Genomic DNA, 20,186 nt, shown 5'->3' with positions numbered 1-20,186 from the left:
TTTTAAGAGCTAATTCTTGCATCCTGGGTGCAAGTGATATTGGTTGCTGTTGTAAAAATACATAGATAAATAGATAGCCCCAGGAGGCTGAGTAATACAGGTATTTGTACTGAGCTAGTGCACTTTTTACTACTAAAAGCATCTTAAGAGCAGATTCCTTACGTGAAGTTACTAACTCCACCCAGAAGGATAGCACTTTACAAGTCATGTATTTAAGCTATGGGGAAATTGTATGGCTTTCACATACTGTCTTAGAAAAATTCACCAGATTTGTGGCATTTAAGCATCATGCAGATTACATGGAAATGAACAATCTTCTAAAGGGGATAGCAGTAAATGCTTTGTGAGCTGGTCAGTGCAGGAAACGGATATGCTCCTGAAAGATTTTACTAGAAAGAGAAGCATATGGTTTTATGAACCAGAATTATGAACCTAATTTCCTTTGATTATTTTTTAATCTTAAATGAGAAATAGCTATTTAGAGCCCACATCCAAAATGGCATTAGTCCAGAACACTGTCTTGTTTGGCCACTGGAAATCCCTAAGCACATCTTTGCACTGTGAGTAGCTTGTGCAGCTGGCTGTGTATTCTGCAAACCTCAAATGTGAAACCTTGATTTGTAGCTTGGTGTTCTGCATGTTTGTGCACCTATCTCCTGTTATCAAAAGATTATTAAATGTGCAATGAGACTGATTGTATTGCTGGGATGGGAAAACTCTCCTGTTCTGAGCAGTTCATTTTCCACAAATCTTTACTACTTGCCCCCAGTTATTTGCCAAAATGTTTGGGCAAGAAGAGATTTTGGGCTTTGCAGAGGTGCTGAGCTTGGACCATCGTTTTGGCGGAGCTGGTTTTTATTTCCTCAATTGCAAAACTGGATTCATGTGCAAGTCCATTATTTTTAGCAAGCCTGTTGTTCTCTTTGTTCTTGTTTTCTTCAACGAGCCTTTTGAGGATCGGTTTTCTGGCTTTGGCAATGTATACAACAGTTTGTTGTTATGCACCAGCCCCCCTTGAAGTTGTATTTGAACAAATTGGAGAAAATCTGGTTCAGGGTTCAGTTTTGATTTTTGGCTTGTCTGATGGTTACAGAGAGACTGTGAAGCCCTGAAACTAGGTGAATAATTTTGAGTGAGGTAGATGTATTTGGAATAAAATGCTTATGAGCTATTTGTTCTTATACACTAATTGAAATTGGAAGACAGGAAGGTTTGTTTATAAAAGTTGGACTGCCAGAGTATTGGTCTGAAACTTCAGATGATGGAGATAAAGCAAGCAAACAGGTACTGGTCTGTTGTAAAGCCTACCCACATGTTCTCAAGCAGGGTGGACAGTTGGATGCAGCCCAGGGGATATCCATGCCAGAGCAGAGTTGCCATCCATTCACTTCTGAGTTTGATATGTCTTAACTGATAAGACAGAATGAAGTATCACAACTATGGCTTTAAAATGTAGCACTGGGGAGGGGAAAAAAAATACTTTTCAAGCTTATTTCTGCTTTTATTTTTTGTTGTGGGAATTAGGACATACTAAATAGCATATAGTAACTGAGTAGTTAGAGCTGATTAGCTTCAATGTAGGATTTGGTTCTCATCCTTGCCTTTAACTGTGTCCAGAGAGCCCAAGATATGAAAGACTTGTCAGTTGTATCAGAGTTTGCTAGTCCATTAAAGGAGTTGTGAAGAACGCTGTGGGTGTTTGAGTGGTCCAATGTGGGACACGGTAGCTTGAATGTTACCGACTCAAGAACTTCTGATCTCCCAGAGCCACAGTGCAGTAAACTGATGCTTCCATAATCTACAGCTGTCTTAGTTGTCTACGTTTAATTAGAGCTGCATCGATGGTAATAAATCATTAGATAAAAGTTGCATGCAAATAAAATGGAATGCAAAATCTTTATGCAAAAAAATACTTGTTTTTCATAGATTAAAGGAAAAAACTCTGGCCTGCTTTTCAAAGCTTAGACTCAATCAAGAATTAACTTCATAAAAGAGTAGATTTTTTCAGAATGTTTGTGTGTATATGACAAGTGATACATTTTAAAATAATTCATGCATTTTAAAAATAAACAAAACGCCCCTTTTACTGAGATTGAATATCATGTATCTTGGTACATGTAATTGTTTAGTTAGATACCAACTGATTTCATTGGGTGTAATGTATCTAGTAGTAATTTATTCTTTCATGAACGTTAGTTCTTTGCAGAAGCAAGAGTTATTGAATAGTGCTTAATTCCTCAACAAAAAGTGACAGTGCATCTTTGTTAGACTGTCTTTAACAGTTGCATTGTAAAGGCCTTTTTTGTTGTTTTTGTTTCATTTTTTGTTTGTTTGCTTTTAAATTCTCAAGCTAAAAGCTTGAGGCAGGCTTTAAAACAGACCATTCCCTGTTAGCTGGCTGTATCTCCATCATCTGAGGTTCCATACCAGTATTTGGTTTTCAGAACATGAAAAGGAGATCATCAGAGCTAAGCCACCATGTAAAGAAAAATTTTGAGGGCCATAGCTTTTTTACTAGAAATCTGTGTACTCTTCCTCTTTAAAATATCCATTTCAATTCTATATTGTTATTACTATAGTCAGTGACAAGCATACAGCCACGCTAAGTATTTTTTTTTTAAAGCAAAGCAGAGGTCACTTTATTTGCATTATGAAGGGGCACGATAGGGAGTTGTTTGAAAAATGAAGAGGAATTGTAGGTTATAATAATACACAACAAGTCTGCTTATAAATCTTCTTTAAAGGATTTCAGTGTAAGATTGAAATGCTGGAACAGTAAGCTATGTATTTGCAAAAATGCTGGTAGCTAGTAGGAAAGGTCTGCATGTGATGAATGTTGAATCTTAGTCATTTCTCATCGATTTCTAACTTTAACCATAGAAATGGTGCTAGGGCTTTAATGGAGGAAAGCTTCTTTAGAAACAAACAAAACAACAATAACAAAAATCCCATGTGCATTATATTAATATTTTAGCTTTTATTGAACAACAGGTTTCACCTGTACAGTAGAAAAGATATTTGCAGAAATAACAGAACTTTTGTAGGGAGGTGGCATGTATTTTTTTCCTGGAAATGGGCTAACTACCCATTGTTAAAAATTTAGCATGTGAGGTCAGTATCCAGATGAAGATGTATCGATCCACAGGTACGGGAAGACTAAGTGTATATAGATCCCAGTGTTTTCAGAGAGAAGTGAGAAATTTCATTCACCACACCCAAATTCAGAAAACTCACAAAGCACTACCTGAAAGCCCCCATCCCCGAAAGCCAAAATAAATTGGAATTAAAACAAATTAGAGCAACAGAAATCCCTCCAGTCAGTTTCACTAGAGGAAGGAGAAAAGGTAAAGACGTGTTCATATGTGCACGTGTGCTGATACTGTAGGAAGAAAAACTGAAATATGTGGGTCCCTAACCTACTACCACATCTGATTCTTGATGTTGTGTTGCCTGCAGCAGAATACTCTCAGGCATAGATAGGCAGCTTTTTGGAAGAAAGACTAAATACTTGCTGGAAAAAAAGAAAAAAAAAAGTTCCTCTTGGATTCCTTATGTTCTCCCTTGCTAAAAAAAGTCTTTAGCGCTACAAGCAGCTTAATCCAGCAAAAAACATTGTTCCGGCTGTGAAGGGCATTTCCACTTTCCCCTGTACACAGTTTCTTCTTTCCAGCCCACACATGCACACTTGTACTAGAGTTCATGCAGCCACGCTACAAACTGGGTGTGGGAATTGATTCAGCTTAAAATTAGGCTTTTTCCAGAGGTTTCCTTTCCTGGGTTAGTTTGCAGAATGCTTGGTCCTTTGGTTGAGTGCCCAGAACTAATCCTGAGCGGCAGAAACGAGCAGCCAAGGATGAGGGCAATGGCAGCAGCCCGGATGAATGCCAGATTGAATCGATGGGGATACCTCAGCTTCTCTCTTACATACATTAGCAGAAAAGGGCCGTTTATGTACAGCAAATACAGTGCTTTATGGGGAGCTAAGAATTGGCATAATGGCATATGAGAGTATTCTTGGCTTCTGAAAAGGCTCCATCACAAGCCTACGAGAAAATCTACCTCTGTGGGAGACTAGTAATATTTCTGACTCAGCCCAAACTCGGGCAGCGTATGAAAACATCACCAGGAGGCACACAGCACAGGCTAAGCCTTCCCTATACATACAGCATCAAGTCTGAGAAAGCAAGAGACAAAGGGAGCTGGTGTGATCATTTGGCAGAATCTGGGAGTATCTTGTTCATTTGCAAGTTCGTGTGTTTGTATGTTAGACTAACCATTACTATTATGATTACATTAATTTTAATTGAAAATATTAGTTACCCATTCCAAAAATGTGTTATCTTTTCCTGAGTGCCTTTACGTATAGTTTTGCAGTGACCTTACAACCCTTAGAGGTCCTTGTCTGTGGTTGTTCAATGTCTGTTACATGTATTGGACACACACTACAGTCTCTTTCAGGCTCATGAGGGGTTATGTGTTCCCAGCTGAAACAATTTAAAAGATTACTGACTTTCATTGCCTTTTCTTGGTGTCTCTGAGTGGAAGGAGGTGATGGGTAATTGCTATAGAATATATTTTTCTTAAACCAACGGAGACTTCCAAGTGAGTCCAGAGTTCTTTCTCACAATTTAGGGTACGTTGTTGCTGCAATGTGAACGAAAGGAAGGAAATGATAAACTGCTTCTAGTAATAGCACTACGTGTTTGGGTTTAAATAAATAAATAAATTGCAGACTGCTTTCTGCTTAGATTAAAATGAATATCATGAACTGCAGCTGTCGAGAGTTCAGTTTACATCATGACACTTCTCCATCGCGAGCTTGTCTTCCCCCAGTAGTGATTCTTTGTTTTAAATGAATAGACCCAGACGTATATTGAGGGTGGAGAGGAGGCTGTGTAGGTTTGTCTTTTGTGGCAGTAGTTGTCTTGCAGTTACTGAGTTTCCATCATTTTATTTCACGTGGTGAAAAAGTCACACTAAAGGAACGTCTAAAGCATGCACTGAAACTTGAGGGTTACGCTCTCCTGCTGTGGTTTTAAGAGGGAGATACTGTTAAGAAGTTAGTTTGTGGCTGACAAAGGTCTTCTTCATGTAGCTGTGAAATCTGCAGATTGTGCCACCCCCGGCTGCTCCGTCCCATCCAGAATTCACCTTTCCACAGCCCCTGTTTAAAAAAAAAAAAAAACTGCTTGGTATTTCCCGTGGCAGATTAGCGAGAGCTCATTTGGAGGAGTTCTTGGCAAAATCTAGATTAAGGAGCCCTCGGCAGAGGGACAGTAGCAAAGAGCTTGAGAATAACCTCTGGTGGTGCTGCTCCTATAGCACACATCTGTCTGCAGTCTTAGTGCTTCTTGATTCAATTAATACCTGGCAAATTGGCCTTCTCAAGGGGTTGAGGAGCTTTCTGTATAGATTCTGCTGCTTTTTGATTCCGCCAGTGTCTCAAATGAATAGTTTGGTCCAGGTTACATTGTCTGCATTGTGTGGAGCAGGCTAGTTTACTCTGAAATCTGGAAAGCCTCCTAAAAATAGCACATGCACAATTCTGTCTTACTGAGAGTGCTTCGTTGCTCCTGTTTCATGCAGAACAGGAAGCGTGTGATTTTCTGCTTGGCAAGATTGAGACCTCATAGTGTGGGGGTAAAGAACAGTTGCTCACGGGAAGAAGAGAGAGAGTGTCAGTACTAAGGAAGGCAGTTATAGAGTGCTATTAGATTTTGCTATATTTTGTCATCAAAAAAGGAGGCTAAAATGAACTAGATTACTTGAATCAGAAATTATAAAATAAAGCAGGTGTGCATAGTGCCAGAAGGCTGGGAGAGAGCTTCTGAGTCATCAGATCTCATCCCTGCTATCACAGACAACTGTGTCACATAATCCTATATAAAAATTTATCATGCTTTCTCTCAGAACATTTCTCTCAGACTAGAGGGAAACTTAGAGGTAAATAGATTCTTTTTTCTCTGTTATTCAGGTCAGCTAAATCCTCGCTGCAAAATGGTGGGTATCTCCCTGCTTTAAGATCTTACTTCATGGGAGTAAAGATTAAATTACTGTGAATTTTTGAAGTCAGAAGTGATGACAGGATTGGAATGCTGATCTGAAACCAAAAGCACATAAAGTGGTGAAAAAAGCCCTCTAAGCAGATGTTGAAGAAAACTAAAAACATTGAGCAGAAAAGGAGGACAAAGTGATTGAAGAGTCAGGATAGCTTCATTATGTTGTACATATTAGCTGTGGGTCGTTTCCAACACCCTGGTATTTGGATGTTCCAGGGGAAGTTTGTGCCTATGTGCTCCAGGTAATTGCAGAATCTGCTGGTTTGTTGCTAGCCAGCTTTTAATTCTTCACATGCAGGTGAGCAGTTCTGTTTTACATGGTAGGCATCTTCTTCTCCTTGCCTGGTGTTTCTGTCTCCGCTAGGCTTGCGTGCTCTCCCATGACTGTCTGGCCAACCACCATTATTAAAATCATGTATCCCATTTACATGATAGCTCTGTGTAGATCAGCCTTCGAGTTTTGCCATCCTCTCTTTGACATCTATGATTGACCCTGTCTGTCAGTTTGTTTTAGAGAAGAAACTGTAGTTTTGAAACAAAATGTCTGTCTACTCAAATATTTCTGCCTTCCATACAAGGAATAGGATATTTGGTATTTCCCTATCCAGATATCTCCCTATCAGAAACGGTGGGTGTCTCGATTTTGTTCTCTATCGAGACATCTCCCCATCTTAATGGGGAGATATCTCGATATAGTAGTTTCTGACAAGACTTAAAATTGAGAAGATATATTTTTTTAATCTTTATATTCACGAAGTGTATCTCAAAAGTGGCTGAAGGACATTAAAAATTACTGTGTCCTAGGAAGGTGTCTGAGGCAAATTTCAGGGAGAAAGGAGCAGCAGCTCAAGTGAGCCTGAGGGAAAAAGAGTCCATCATAATTCTGAGCAGAGAGGCTGCTAGTCTCCATCCAAGGTAATCTGCATCTGATTCTTTATGATGATTTTCTTCCCTTTACTGTTTCTCCTTTGAAATATCACTGCTGCAGAGCAAGCAAAACTGTTGCATCATCTGCCCCCAAAGGGTCTAATGATGGCGCGAAGATGACTGGTGGTTTTTGCCTAGGTGAATGTTTATCCTTTCGGGAGGCTTTTGTCCACTTCAGGGTGTAGAGAAAAAGGAGAGGTACAGAATTCATGCCGGTTCTCAGTCCTGGGAAGCTGTAGGGCAGCCAGGTACAACAGTTCCCATTCAGTAGGACCTGGCCTCAAACCTGCTCTAAAGATGTTCTTGCCCAGGGTACCTGATATGCATATGGTCATTGTCTTTAAAAAATTGCCTGAGGATAGCTTAAACAACTGCCCATGCCTCACTGTTTGCTGAAATCAAGTGCTTTTTCATCTTATTGTATGGAAGTTTGGGCCATGAACCAAGTAATTTTTGCATTAGCATTCGCTAGCTGAAGGTAATGAACAATCATAAGCAAGCAGGCTTAAAAAACAGTTTGTGCTGTCTGATCTGCATCAGCTCCCCATTTTGTACTTAATTTTTAAGTAAAGTAAATCAGTTGGAACCATCCTGTTTGTTTGTTTTCAACTGCTGCAGAAGATGCTGTTAGCCTCTTCATAAGGAACTGGAAAACAGCACTGATAATGCTGGGAATTGCTTTTTCTCTTGCAGGTGACATAGATGCAGGCAGGCTTCCTTGTGGGATAATCATTCAGAACAAGAAATAAAAAATTCAGTTTAATAGTTTAAGGAACTGTTCAGTTTAACTAATGCACCTTTTTTTTTTTTTTTTACTCTTCATAATAAAGGCCTTGGATATCCATATGTAGGAATATTTATTAGCAGAAATTTTACACGACTTGAAAGATGAAAGTGCAGAATTATTAATTAAAAGAATACATGGAAATACTTGGCAAAATATCATACAGTCCGTGAGCCACATTTCAGCAAGTAGGAGAAAAAAAAATGTTTATTGGCTAGCAAAATGAAAGAGCTCGAGGCTGAGTCTATTGAGCTTATTTTACTGCAGCACTACGCTTCTTCTTTCAGAAAATGTTACTGTACAAATTAACTCTAAAGGTCAGGGTGGTTTAGATGAGACTAATTGAATTAATCCTGAACAACAGCTCTTTCTCTAGAAATTTAACTCTTAGGGAGGGCAAAGAAAAGCAGCAGACTCCTTAAATTCATGCTTGGATTATTTGTATGCCATATTTATCTACTCTATATAAAAATGTATAGTACTTCCATACAAAATACGAAACCGTGAAATAAAAGGTCAGGACTTGGTCTTCTGCTGGTGTAAAAATGCCGTAGCCCGTGCATTCAGGACAACTGTGCCAACAAACAGCAACCTGTCACAGGTTGGCCTTGGTTTCCAAACTGTGTTATTAGTGGCTGTGCTCTCATCCCTCCTCTAAAACTCATCCCTCCTCTAAAACACTCAGCTGGCTGTCCTGTGTTTTGGCGTTGCAGTTAGCTTCCCAAGGACAATGGCACTCTAGGGGGAGATTCTAAGGATGGTGGTGGTTCAGGACATCAGCATTGCTGGTGGGAAATACATCACTGAATTTCTGCAAGCTATGCTGAGGGTTTTACCATGGAAATCACGTTATAAAACCTTCAGTGAGTGAAGCAAGCAGTAGCAACTTTCTAACACTTTTATTGGGAGAGTAAGATACCTGTGTGTCCAAAGACTGAGATGCAAAAAAGCAAAGTTGGTCAATTTGCTGTTCTGTATTATGACAAGCACCTGAAGGTTGTTTGTTTTGTTTCTGAAGTAGACAACAGATGTGTGACATCTCTGTCAAAGGTAGTTACTAGAGGAACCGTGGGAAATGGTGATTGGTATCGTGGCAGCTTAGCAGGTCAGGATTCTTTACAGGAAAAAAAAAAAAAAAAGACAAAACACAAAACAAGGACTTTTGATGAGATGCCAGTTACCAAGACATGGCCTGCAAAACACATACGTCTGAAATAATTTAGCAGTGGTTTAAAATGTTCTGGGAGTAGGCTCCGTGCGGTGCAGTCAGACTTCTAGGTGGCTTCAGGCAAGTCCCTTCACCTCTGCTTTGCTTAATGGTGTTCCTTGTCTAGCCTTTTGCCTGCTGCGTGCTTCTCCCTCCTCCTTCTCCCTCCTTACTCAAGCTGTTTAGCACCTTTTAGCTTTTAAGCAGCTCAGGTGAGATCACTGGAGCCTGAAAGGTGGGAACTTCCATAGGTCCTTGCTAGGACCAGGACCACGGGCTGCAAACTCCCCCAGACCTGGGTTTGTTTCCTGGTATGTGCAGAGCTTTGCACTTTGGTCCTAATCTCACATCCAGCTGCTTGTATAATATAAATAACTTCCCTGCCTATGCATTACCTACACAGAACATACCGGAGTACTACCAAGAGCACTGCCTGAAAGAGAAGCTGCGTTGCAGAATGGTTTTTCAAGTGTGCTGGAGATTTATTTTTAAGATGGTTTTGGTTTCAGAGATGTTTCTCTCAATTCTGCAGTCTCCCTGGGAGCCTCAGACTAGCCCTAGTGAATGGTAGTGTAGAAGATGGGCAAGAGAGAGAACGTGGGGTCTGGCAGGGAGATGGGGAGAGGGAGAGAGAGGATTGCATACAAAAAAAGGAGTAATGAGGAGGTTTGCCTGAATCACTGTTAGCTGAGAACTTCTGCACAAATTTTTGGATGGTAAGAGAAATTAAAAACCCTAAGGACAGTTGGAAAAAAAGTCCTTTGACTGGTTCTGTGCGCCAGTGCTGCTTGTGCCATTCAAAGTTTGCCATCTGATCTTTAAAACTTCTAGCTGCAGCTAAGCTTAGAAGTATGAACTGTGACAAGTTGGTCATTACTGCTGAAAATGTCAAAGCATTGAATAATTGACCTTAGTGCCTCCTCAACAACTAAATGATGAACTTCGTGTTATGAGCAGGCTGGTTTTGGTGCTGGTAATTAAACCCCAGTGCAATATCCATTTAAAAATGCAGTGCTTCCTTGCTGAGTAGTTTAAACCAGAGCACAAATATTGACTTCTAGCACAGATGCTGTACAAATATCTGCATTTCTCATTTGACTTGAAGACACAGCCACACTCCTGATAACTGTTTCCTCTTACAATTTTACTCTAAATTGAGAAGGAGTGTGACTGGATGTGTAATCTGCCACCAAAGAGATGGGCTATGGGATCGCTTCATTTCATATGATGGCTGTGCCTTTTTTTCTTTATAAATTTTGGAGGGGAGAGGAAAGGTCGCACGTTATTAATGGCATAGCATCATTCTAATGTGCCAAAAGTGCTTGAAAGGTCTGCACCTCTAAACCTTCATATGGAAAGGAGAAATACTGTCACTTTGGACCTCTTTTTTATAGTAGGATTATTTCAACCTTAAAAGAACATACTTGCATCCTTTTCAGTATTTCAAGAGAGGCTTTGTTTTTTTTCCACAGTCTCCCACTTTCCACAACAAACTACAAATCTGTAATTTAGAAGCCTCCTTCAGACTAGGACGTATCAGAATAAAACCTCTCTCACCACTGGTTCCAGCAAATTGAAAAAAAACAGTAAATTAGGACAGCAGGTGGCAGGTTGGCACCATTGGTGAGTGCCATATATTGGAAACAAACATCTGAAAATCTGAGTTTGTCCCAGTATAGATAAAGCAAGAGAAATCACATCCATCTCTGATTGCCCCTGGAAACAAGAAATGTATAGCACCTCCGAATGCAACGGATTTTTACCTCATTCTTGCATGTCACCTTTCCTGCTAAGACTTTTAAGTGTTTTGGCTTTAGTTTCCTTTATTTTGGTGAGCTCTGGTTTTGCCTCCTTTCCTGAAAACTGCTATTGCTTTGTCTTCCCCATTCATATTCTTTTTTCTTTCTTTTTTGCTGCATGGAGACTCTCTGCTGTACAAGTGTAAGTATTTTTTTAGCTCTGCTGTTTCTGGCCTACTTGTTTGCGTTTTTGTGCTCCATTTGCCTCTGTACTACTGTTTTAGTCTCCTGGGAGACTCTAGTGCCATCCATCTGCACTTACAAAAAGAAATAGGCAGCAGTTTAGGAATGAGATTGGATTTTACAAGAAGGCTCAGCCAGCACAGCGTTTGAATTTAAAGCATCTCTTGACTTTGAGACCAAACCAAAGCAGAGTGCTGATGAGATCTAAGCAGGAGTGTTACTGCTCAGAAAGAGAATCTATCGCTTGGGTTTTATGTTCAAGCAGCACACAACTTGATGAAACAACGGCTTAAGAGTGAGCATAAACTAGGGTTTTCTTGACATAGCAAGTTCTAGGTGGAAGAGATGTCATGGGTTATCTCTGAGTTTGCTCAGGTGTGTTTTCTTTGTCTGACTGAATCGCTTTGAGATTTTGAATGCTGTTCTCACCTGCTGTCACCCCTAATGCCTTCTCAAAGCTGAAAATCCGTATGTAGTTTTGCAGGAAGGAGGGCTGGGGGGAGATGGGTTGGGGAGCTGAATTTTGAGAGAGAGGGAGAAGTTGTTCATTAATGTAAGTCTTTCAAGACGAGAATGACAGGAGAGTCATGGAGCATCTCTAATAGGATTGAATATAAGTGATTCTGGAGGAGGAGGAGAGAAAGATGGAAATGAGCACATCCCTAAGCACTGAGAGTAGTTCCCGTTATCTGTATAATCAAGGAATGTAGTGTGTAAGACTCTGTTGCTAAAGGCACGTAAGTTTCTAGCACTGGAAACAAAGCTTCAAGCATTTAAAATGTGACCTTGGTTGTTGTTCTTAATCCCCAAGATACTGATGTTCTTCCACATTTGGTAAGATAACTTAAGAAAACTCAAGAGTGTTCAGATAGCTTTGTGAAGAAGGGAGTCGAGAAGAAATCTGTGAGCAGTGATCCATTTAAGAAGAGATCGTAGGAGTTTAAAGGTAGCTTGGACACATGAAACTGCCTAATTCTAAAGTGGCCTGAGGGGTAACTCCATGGAGCCATCTCCAGAGAGAGCTGCGGCATGCGTGCATGCAGACCTCCTCGAGGGCTTCCGAGAAATAGAGGTACACAGGTTAATCTTTTTAGCTGTTCTGCCAGGCAGCCTGCAGTGTGCTCACAGAAAAGTAGGCAAAGCAAGGAAAAACTTTAGGAGGTGGCCTGCAGTGGTGGAAAGTCGCTGGAAGATGTGGAAGCAGTCAAGGAGGGGAGGTTGATGCCAACAGCTATTCCCCTGTACAGGCCTTGGGTTGAAAGGGGAGGCAGTAGAGCTGAGTTGCGTTTGTGTGGCCGGAGGTGGTGCGAAGGCACAAGGTGTGCATGTGCCCAACCTGAGCAGCTTCCCTCAACTATGGGAAATGGAGCTCAGGCTGGAGAGGGCCAAGATCCTTCCCTAGGAGGAGTTCAGACATCTCCTCTGGTAGTGAGATGTGCCGTGCTGCTGTAGCGTGCTGTACACTGTCTGAGATATGAAGCAGAGGTGGTCTAGTATTTTGTAGAAAGAGCACACTGGCCTATTTAAATTAGTGCTTTGACCCATTTTGTTCTGAGTGCTATCTAGAAAATTCACTTGACAAGAAGTGTTTCATCTGTGCACTTCCTAAACAGGCTAGAAAACAGAAGGTTTTCCAATGAAAGTGTATGTGTGGCTGTTATATTCATGCTGTTAAAACAAATGGCAGGCATCTCTATCCCTCTGCCTTTATCCCCAGCAACCAAGCTGCTGATGGATTGTGCCAGGCTGACGGGAAGTTACAGCGATGATAAAGGGTTCTGAGCACCAGCACAAGCTCTGCAGGGTCATCTGGGGGCTCTTTCTCATTTAGGAAGGAAGATGGAGTCATCCTGTTCCTGGCTCTCAGGGGTATCTTGGAGTGTTCAAGTCACTGCACAGGAGCCTCAAAACTTAACCTGTGCTGTTCTGCACTGGTGCCCTGGGCCAAGGCAGGGCTCTCAGCTTGTCTGTGTTCATCCAAGAGCACTGCGGACACTGGACATGCAGTTCCTGAGCTATCAGAAGTCTACTGTCAGCCTTGTTTCCTGTCTTCCTTCCTGATCTTCTTCAGCACATGAATCGCAGCATTATCCTGATGTAATTTCCAGTTGCACTACCAGAAAGAAGTTGCAAACAGGCCAAAATGAGTGTAAATATACATTACCAGGAGAAATAGGCTGCAGCTGGAAGTGCAACTGGTGGTGGCTCCTAATTGTTGTACCCCAAATGCTGAGCTGCTTCAGCTCACCATCGCAAGAGGTGCAAATGCCTTCAGCTGTTCCAATTTTGGATGAGCCCAGTTTTATCATGAGATAAACCCTGCATTTGGTTTATTGCTAGCTCTCAAAGTAGCGTCTGACCTTTTGCTGCAGTAGCACTTTGCCTGCTCATTAGTTTCATGGTACGTCTCCTCAGGTAGCAAGCTATTTCCTGTCTGATCACGAAGTTACTTTATCATGAACTGATGCTTGTCAAATGTGGACGTAGAAACCTGCAGCTGAAGGTATCTTTTTCTGCCGGTGATGTTCATGGCAGCAAAAACACAGCTCTGTTGCATGGACGGTGCTATCACTGCCCACTCTGTAATCTGGCTGCCCTTTTCTGACGTTGAGAAGACAGGTAATACCTCTCCTGTTCTAAAAATCTGTCAAAACCCCGAGCAAAACCCTGCGAATAGTGACATAATAATCCTTCTCACTACTTCTGGTGGGAGCATGAATTTAGTACGTGTGAGCGTGGGCACTGAACTTTCCATAAGGAAAAACTATTAAATGCCTAACTTTAAAAATTAATGTTGTCTGAAGTTTCAGTGCCAACTATGCCTTTTCTGGCTCTCTTAAAATTGATAACACTAAACTTGATTAACAATTCTGTTGATGAGTTGTGAGCCATAACAAAATCCAGCTTCCTGACTGTCACTCCACGTTTGAAGTCGTTAGGTAGGGCTAGAAAGTGAGTGGACGTGTTGGAAGTATACAGATGTCACTGAAGCCAGCAAATATGACTCTGCCACAAAGAGATCCTATCTTTACAGGAGCCAAGTGACTTTAAATTAACTCCTTAGGAAACATACAGCTCAGCTTTTGGTTTACAAGTCTTAAAATGCTGAGCTAAGTTAAAAGGTTCAGAATTGTCAATGCAAAGTTTCCTGTAGCAAAAAGTCTTTATTGCCACTCAAGCTTTCAGAGGAGTTCAGGCAATTGCCACGCAGACAAGAGTTCAGGCAAGAAAATAAGGGCAGCTTTCCTCCAAAATTAACAAAACTAAGTCTTAAGTCTGGGTATTTGTGCTCTAAAGGCAACATATTCCCTTTTCTGGTAATGTGAAGGTGAGAAGAAGAATAGCACGTAACTTATCGTAGATACACTGAATGTATGTAAAGGTAACTTTACACCTTAGTGTATCTAAAGTCCAGGGAAGTCGTGTGTTTCCTGGTGGTATCACTAACCCTGGCATGGTATTTACGGTATTTTGAAGGGCTGCATGCTCCAAGACTATATTTTCCTAGGGAAGCTTGGTGAGCTGTGTGATGGTATCCAGAAGCGTAGACACCTGGATTTTAATCCTTCCCAGAGGCGTGTCACTAGCTGAGGAAGTGTATTTTATATCAAAAGTAAAAGCCAAAACAAGGACTGGTCCCTTGTATTGTCATTAACTATGTAATAGAGGCCACAGTAATTACTTAAGTTTTCCATGCCTCGTAATCCCATATGCAAAGGTGTGGTTTTAATAGCTACCTTGTTTTACAGTTGGGGATCAATGAGTTAATGGTTGGACAATTAAATTAATTATCCTGTTTACAACCTAAGATTTTAGTGGGAAGAATAACTGCCTCCCTGCTTCATTTTCAAAGTCAGTTCAACAAAATGCCAATTTAGAAAAAGTTATGAATGTTTGAGAAGGGGAGGAAAAAAAAACATTCCTTCCTGCTATTAAATCCAATCAGATCTCGAGAACAGATTTGCTGTGTAGAAAGGAAAAAGTGTTCCTTGTTATTTCTTCTGACCGCTGAAGTCCTTTGTTTTTATTTTATATTGACAGATGACTCCTAAGTCAAAAAGGAAAAGCATCCACAGTAGAATGCTCCGGCCGGTGTCCAGAGCTTTTGGTAAGTGAGGATTTCATAAAATCTTTCTGCTTCTTTGCTTGCTGAGATTCTTCTAGATAGTTCTTTATTCAGAAGCACAGAAGACTGTCCCTCCCTCCGGAGTGCATTTGAGGCCATGTTGCTTGCTTTGTTTCGTGAATCTTCTAGTGTGTCTGGTAGCAAGTGCTTGCTCGCAATGCTCTGTCTGCTCACAAACGTGTTGTGGCTGAACACGTTCTCTAAACGTGTTCATAACTGTTTACCACAAAAGAAAGGAATGGCATTGTCTTTTGTTTTAAACAGCATGTTAAGTCTAATTAGAAAGTTTTGATTTCTCTTAGAAATGGAATTTGATCTAGATAAAGCACTGGAAGAAGTACCTATCCATATAGAAGACCCACCGTTTCCTTCCAGCAGGCCAGACAAACGAACCTCTGGATTCATTTCAGAGCTGCCATCAGAAGAAGGGAGAAAACTCGAACACTTCACAAAATTAAGGCCCAAAAGGAATAAAAAGCAGCAGCCCAGCCAAGCAGCAGTGAGTCTACATCAAAATCCTGTTGGCGATGTTGTCTGTTGATTGCTTTTTGCCATGAGTCATGTCTTGCAAAGTAATGAGGACAAATGTTAAAGTTTTAAAAGCTATAAGCAACTTCTTAGTTTTTCTTCTGGTATTCATGTATTTCAGTGTGCAATCCCTATTACAAGCTTTTTGTCTTGTTTGACACAGCCTAAACCCAGGGTTGGTTTTATCCTTTTTTATTTACTTTTGTTTTTTAATGGAAGCAGTTTCTGGAAGTACATGGAGCTTTCACAGGAAACTCATGAAATACCACAAAACATTTCAAATATATTGCAAGGGTTTGCTAAGTCTTAATATTTTTTTTTTCTGCCTGCTTTAAGACTTGGTAACTTGGCATGGATTCCTATTTCTATCAGCTCTCAGAGGAGCTACCCTGTGACACCCAGCTTCCCACAGCTCCCTAGCTGAAGGTGATGTTTGGGCCAGCAAATCTGCATAGTCACAGATCTGCTTTTCATGCTGGAGCCTGCCTTAGAAAAGCGAAACAGAGCACTATCTGTCTGTGAAAGGCATTGGTGTGAACCCAAGTATACGTGTGTGGAGTTCCCACAGTTCCATTTCCTTGGCATACCACATCAATGAAGATTTATTTCTGTGATGGTATATCCTCAGGGTATATAAGGACAGATCTGGAGGAGTTACAGAGCTATCTCCTGGCAACAGAGCAGAGCTGATATGATAAAATAACCCTTATCTAGGGGCAGATATTGCTTCTCTGAATTATAATGCCTAGTAATGAATGTCTGTGGCCTCGTCTGCTGCCTTAGGATTGTTGGAAGAGAGGACCCTTGAAGATTTCCTTAATGCTGGGAAAGATCACATAAGGCAGGTTTTTTGTACCACTTGGGAGTGGAGAAACCTTGAAGCAAAGGGGGAAACGCAAGCCAACTTTCCATTCCCTTGCCCTTTACAGAGAAGGATAGAGGTAGCAGGAGGACAGACTGGTCTTCACGTTGTAGGGAAAACGCATCTGTGTTTACTCCATCTGATGCCAACTCTGCAGAATGCACGTGTTTTCCCAGTTGCTACACTTGCTTCCCATCTGAACTTACTCAGCGCATCCTGTGCCACCTGCGTAAGCGTGGGGAAGGAGTGGGGGCATGGGAGGGCAAGTGCTCTGCTAATAGGCTGGCGACCAGAAAATAAAATATCTTGCTTGACAGAAACAAAAAGCTTACCTCTTGTTAAGAGGAAGTGCTACTTCCCATGACAATGCAATGCTCTGGGAACGCTCATCCATATTGAATTAATTAGGAAATAGGGGGTTAATAGTTGCAGAAATTGAAACAAACTTTTTTTTGTTGTTACTGAAACTCATTTGTCCCTGTCTGGTTTGATGGACCATTTAATTCCTTAGCTGTTCAGACCTAATAACAAATCTAAACAAAACTTTAAAAAACTTGAGATGTTTGCTCGATGCTTCCAAAAATGAGACAGACAAATTTTCAAGTCTAGAGTTACGAGTGGACTCTGTCATTGTTTGCAGAGTTGATTTGCTGATGCTTTTGCCAGTCTGATGCAATAGAAAGCAATGGTTAGGAGAAGCACTTGAGAAGCAAGAGGCACAATCTCAGATCCCTGCTTTGCCCAGTATGGATCTGGGATTTCAGTTAAGGTTTTTTTTTGTTTGTTTGTTTGTTTGCTTTTTCCCTTTGCAAGCCATGATTTTCTTAGCCAAAACTTATGGCTTCATGTCCACCCAGAACAAATGTTTTGGGGGTGTGTTAACTGAATCAAAAGATTAAACTATTTGCATAGCTTTTTTTTTTTCTCTTTAAACTTTTATACTGCTTAAAGCAGGACTGTTTGGTTGTTTCCTGTTCCCATTATTTCCATTGGGTAATTTAAGGAATCTCAAATGATGATAGCTGTACTTCTCTGGCTTTGCTGAAAAACAGACTTGTATTCTGGGAATTGCTGTAGTCTGGAAGCTAAAAAGGAGAAAATGTAGATTTTTAACTTGGGGTGGATGGGCAGAAGAAAGCTTTATAGCTCTGTCAGGCTGTATACTGAAATGTATACCCTGAAATGAGTGTTGAGTGAGAGAAAAGAAGAACTCAGCATCCCCAATATGCTTCTGCACAATATGATGAAACAGTTGTTTATAATTCAGTTTTTGGTGAGATCTTCACCTGATGGGTTCTTCAGTCATGTGTGAGGATCTAGTACAAGAAAGAGATGAGCATGTAACAAACAGACTGATTCACTTTATTTCTTCTTTCAGGCCTGATTCTTCCTTAGTGAAGAACATAGAGGGCTCACCTTTAAAATTAGGCTAAAAGAAATGTGACAAACACAAACTAACCACTTTTCCCGTTCCCCTTTTCTTTCCCCTTCTCCTAGCATTAGGAGCCAAAGGGATGAAATAAACCAGAGCTTAGTCTTTTACCTTAACATTGAACACTAACAGGCATTGCAGTAAACATCTATAAGAAAATTCTGTGCCTTGCATACCTTATTAGACCCCAAAATTTGTGTATATCCTTAGTACATTTTTAGGAACTTGCTGCTTTTTCAGTTGCAAAATGTTTTCTGTTTTGAGGTAGATCTCGTTTGCAGTGGATTATTGGATTCTTGCATTGCTCTGGGAAATGGACTTGCCTTTGATACACAGATGCTTTTTCTTACTGTCTAGAGAAACAGTTTAATATTCATCCTTAGAAACCGTCAAATACTTTCTTATTTCTGCTGATGTCAGTGTCAACCATTTTTTGTGAGGGAAGTCAAGCACTTACCTTGGGACAAAGAGCACTGATATGACCAAAACAGATGTCAGGGCATGCATGGTTGCCTAGTTTCACATCTTTCAGCTAAACAAGTTCTCTGGAAAAAAAACAAAGGTGACAAGAGTTGGAAGTCTGAGAAATCACTGTGCTTCTTAGGAAAAAACTTTTTTTTTTTTTTAATAGGTATCATGCTTTTTTTTTAATTGAAAACATGCAGGTAATAAAGCAGTCTTTACCAGATAGCCTCTCGTCTGATTAGAATTACATTAATACAGCAAGAATCAACAAAGTATTAATTATTGTCTCTGGTGGCCAGGTAAATACTAGGCTTCTAACAAGATTCAGCCACTGGAAGCTAAAAAGTTTAACAGACGTGTCAAAGCTTTAGTTCATATGCAGGCTGTCATCCTGGATTAATAAGGCGGGGTTTTACGTTAACTGTGAGTTTTTAGAGTGGTTGTTTTTCTTTTTAGAGGCTTGGAAACAAGTCTGTATTCCAGCTGAAAAGGGAAGCTAGGGTTACGCTGAACTGCTGTGGCAACTAGCAGGTTCCTTGACTTAAAATTGTTTCAAATAATGAATCCTACTATTTTGTGGCAGACTAATTCCCGGTCATCAGTACTACCAAGAATACAACTGGGTTGGGCCTTGTGGCATCCTTTGTAGTCACCTGAAAGGGTTTCATACGTCCTTTAAATTGAAGGAAGTTTCTCTGCTTGTAATAGAGCTTTTCATCAAAGCCACATGCAGGAGCTAGACCACATGCAAATTCCTCCCAGGAGATGGCGTGTTTCATCTTCGGGAGGCTACAGAGACACCGACTGATCTTCACAGGGCCTCGGTGGTTGGCAGGTACTGCTAACTCAGCTTCTTTTAGATGCCTTCAGTCATCCACGTTCAAAATGTGGGTGCTGAAACCAAAGAAAGGGGGCAGGTTTTTAGATGCTCGGCGAAAATCTGTTTTCAGTTCCTGAAGTGAAACACCGGATTCTGTATTTAGACTCTCTGCTACTGGATGTTATGGATTGAATGAATTTTAAAAGACTCTGTTAGCCCACTGGAGCTCTGTTTCTAAATCTCCAAATCCAGAACATGGTTTTTCTCTGAACAGGGAAACAAATAGCTGTTGAAAATATGTTCTCTGCAGGTGACCACTGCAAACACACAGAGTAGGATTTATTTTTTTTTAACTGCTTTTTTCATTTCTATCTTAATTAGTGCTCTACTCTCACAAGCCCAAGACATTCAATTCCTAGTCTCACCCAGTATTTGGTTGCACTACCCAGTTTGCCACTGTTGTTTTGTGTTACTTTGTGTTTGATATAGTGGGGCGACTGGCCTGAGTAAAGGAGCTGGTGCTTCTGTTGACTGAGGTTTGGCTGGCACGTGCAACTTTAATAATATCTTAATTATTAATAATTATCATTTAAACAAATGCACTTGAATTATTTTACACTAGAGAGATATTTTCTTCTGTCAGGTATCTGCTGGAGTGCCTCCAGAAGGGGATCAGAACGGTCTCATGGGAAGAGTGGATGAAGGTGTGGATGAATTTTTCACTAAGAAAGTCACAAAAATGGATTCAAAGTAAGTTAATTTAAAAAAATAGTTAAAATAATCTATCCTGATAGCTGGGAAAGTAGCAATTCTAAGTCGTATTTGATTTCTGTTCCCAATATTCAGGGTTGCTTTTGTAAAAGTCAGAAAATACCTTAATAGTCTAAGATACTGTGAATTCAATTACCCTCCATTAAAAATGACTACTTTGAAATAAATTGCTTTGGTATGCCATGTGGAGAGGGTTATTGACTAGCAGGTATTTGTATAACTC

At 40.5% G+C, this 20,186-nt stretch overlaps 1 protein-coding gene across 7 annotated transcripts in view; it reads left to right on the top strand.

The window, feature by feature from the left end:
- The window catches only part of CARMIL1 (capping protein regulator and myosin 1 linker 1), a 202,554-nt gene that overhangs the window by 164,600 nt on the left and 17,768 nt on the right, over nt 1-20,186 (top strand). For all 7 annotated transcript variants that reach the window (XM_080579348.1, XM_080579347.1, XM_080579345.1 and 4 more), the window contains 3 exons: nt 15,001-15,067; nt 15,388-15,584; nt 19,836-19,942. In XM_080579348.1, coding sequence (XP_080435474.1) covers nt 15,001-15,067; nt 15,388-15,584; nt 19,836-19,942 — 371 coding nt within the window. The remainder of the gene's footprint in view (nt 1-15,000; nt 15,068-15,387; nt 15,585-19,835; nt 19,943-20,186) is intronic.

This window comes from Anser brachyrhynchus, assembly GCF_964034855.1.
Source record: "Anser brachyrhynchus genome assembly, chromosome: 2".
Lineage (NCBI taxonomy): Eukaryota > Metazoa > Chordata > Aves > Anseriformes > Anatidae > Anser > Anser brachyrhynchus.
Note: the sequence above shows the minus strand (reverse complement) of the source record. Positions and strands in the feature narration are given on the sequence as shown.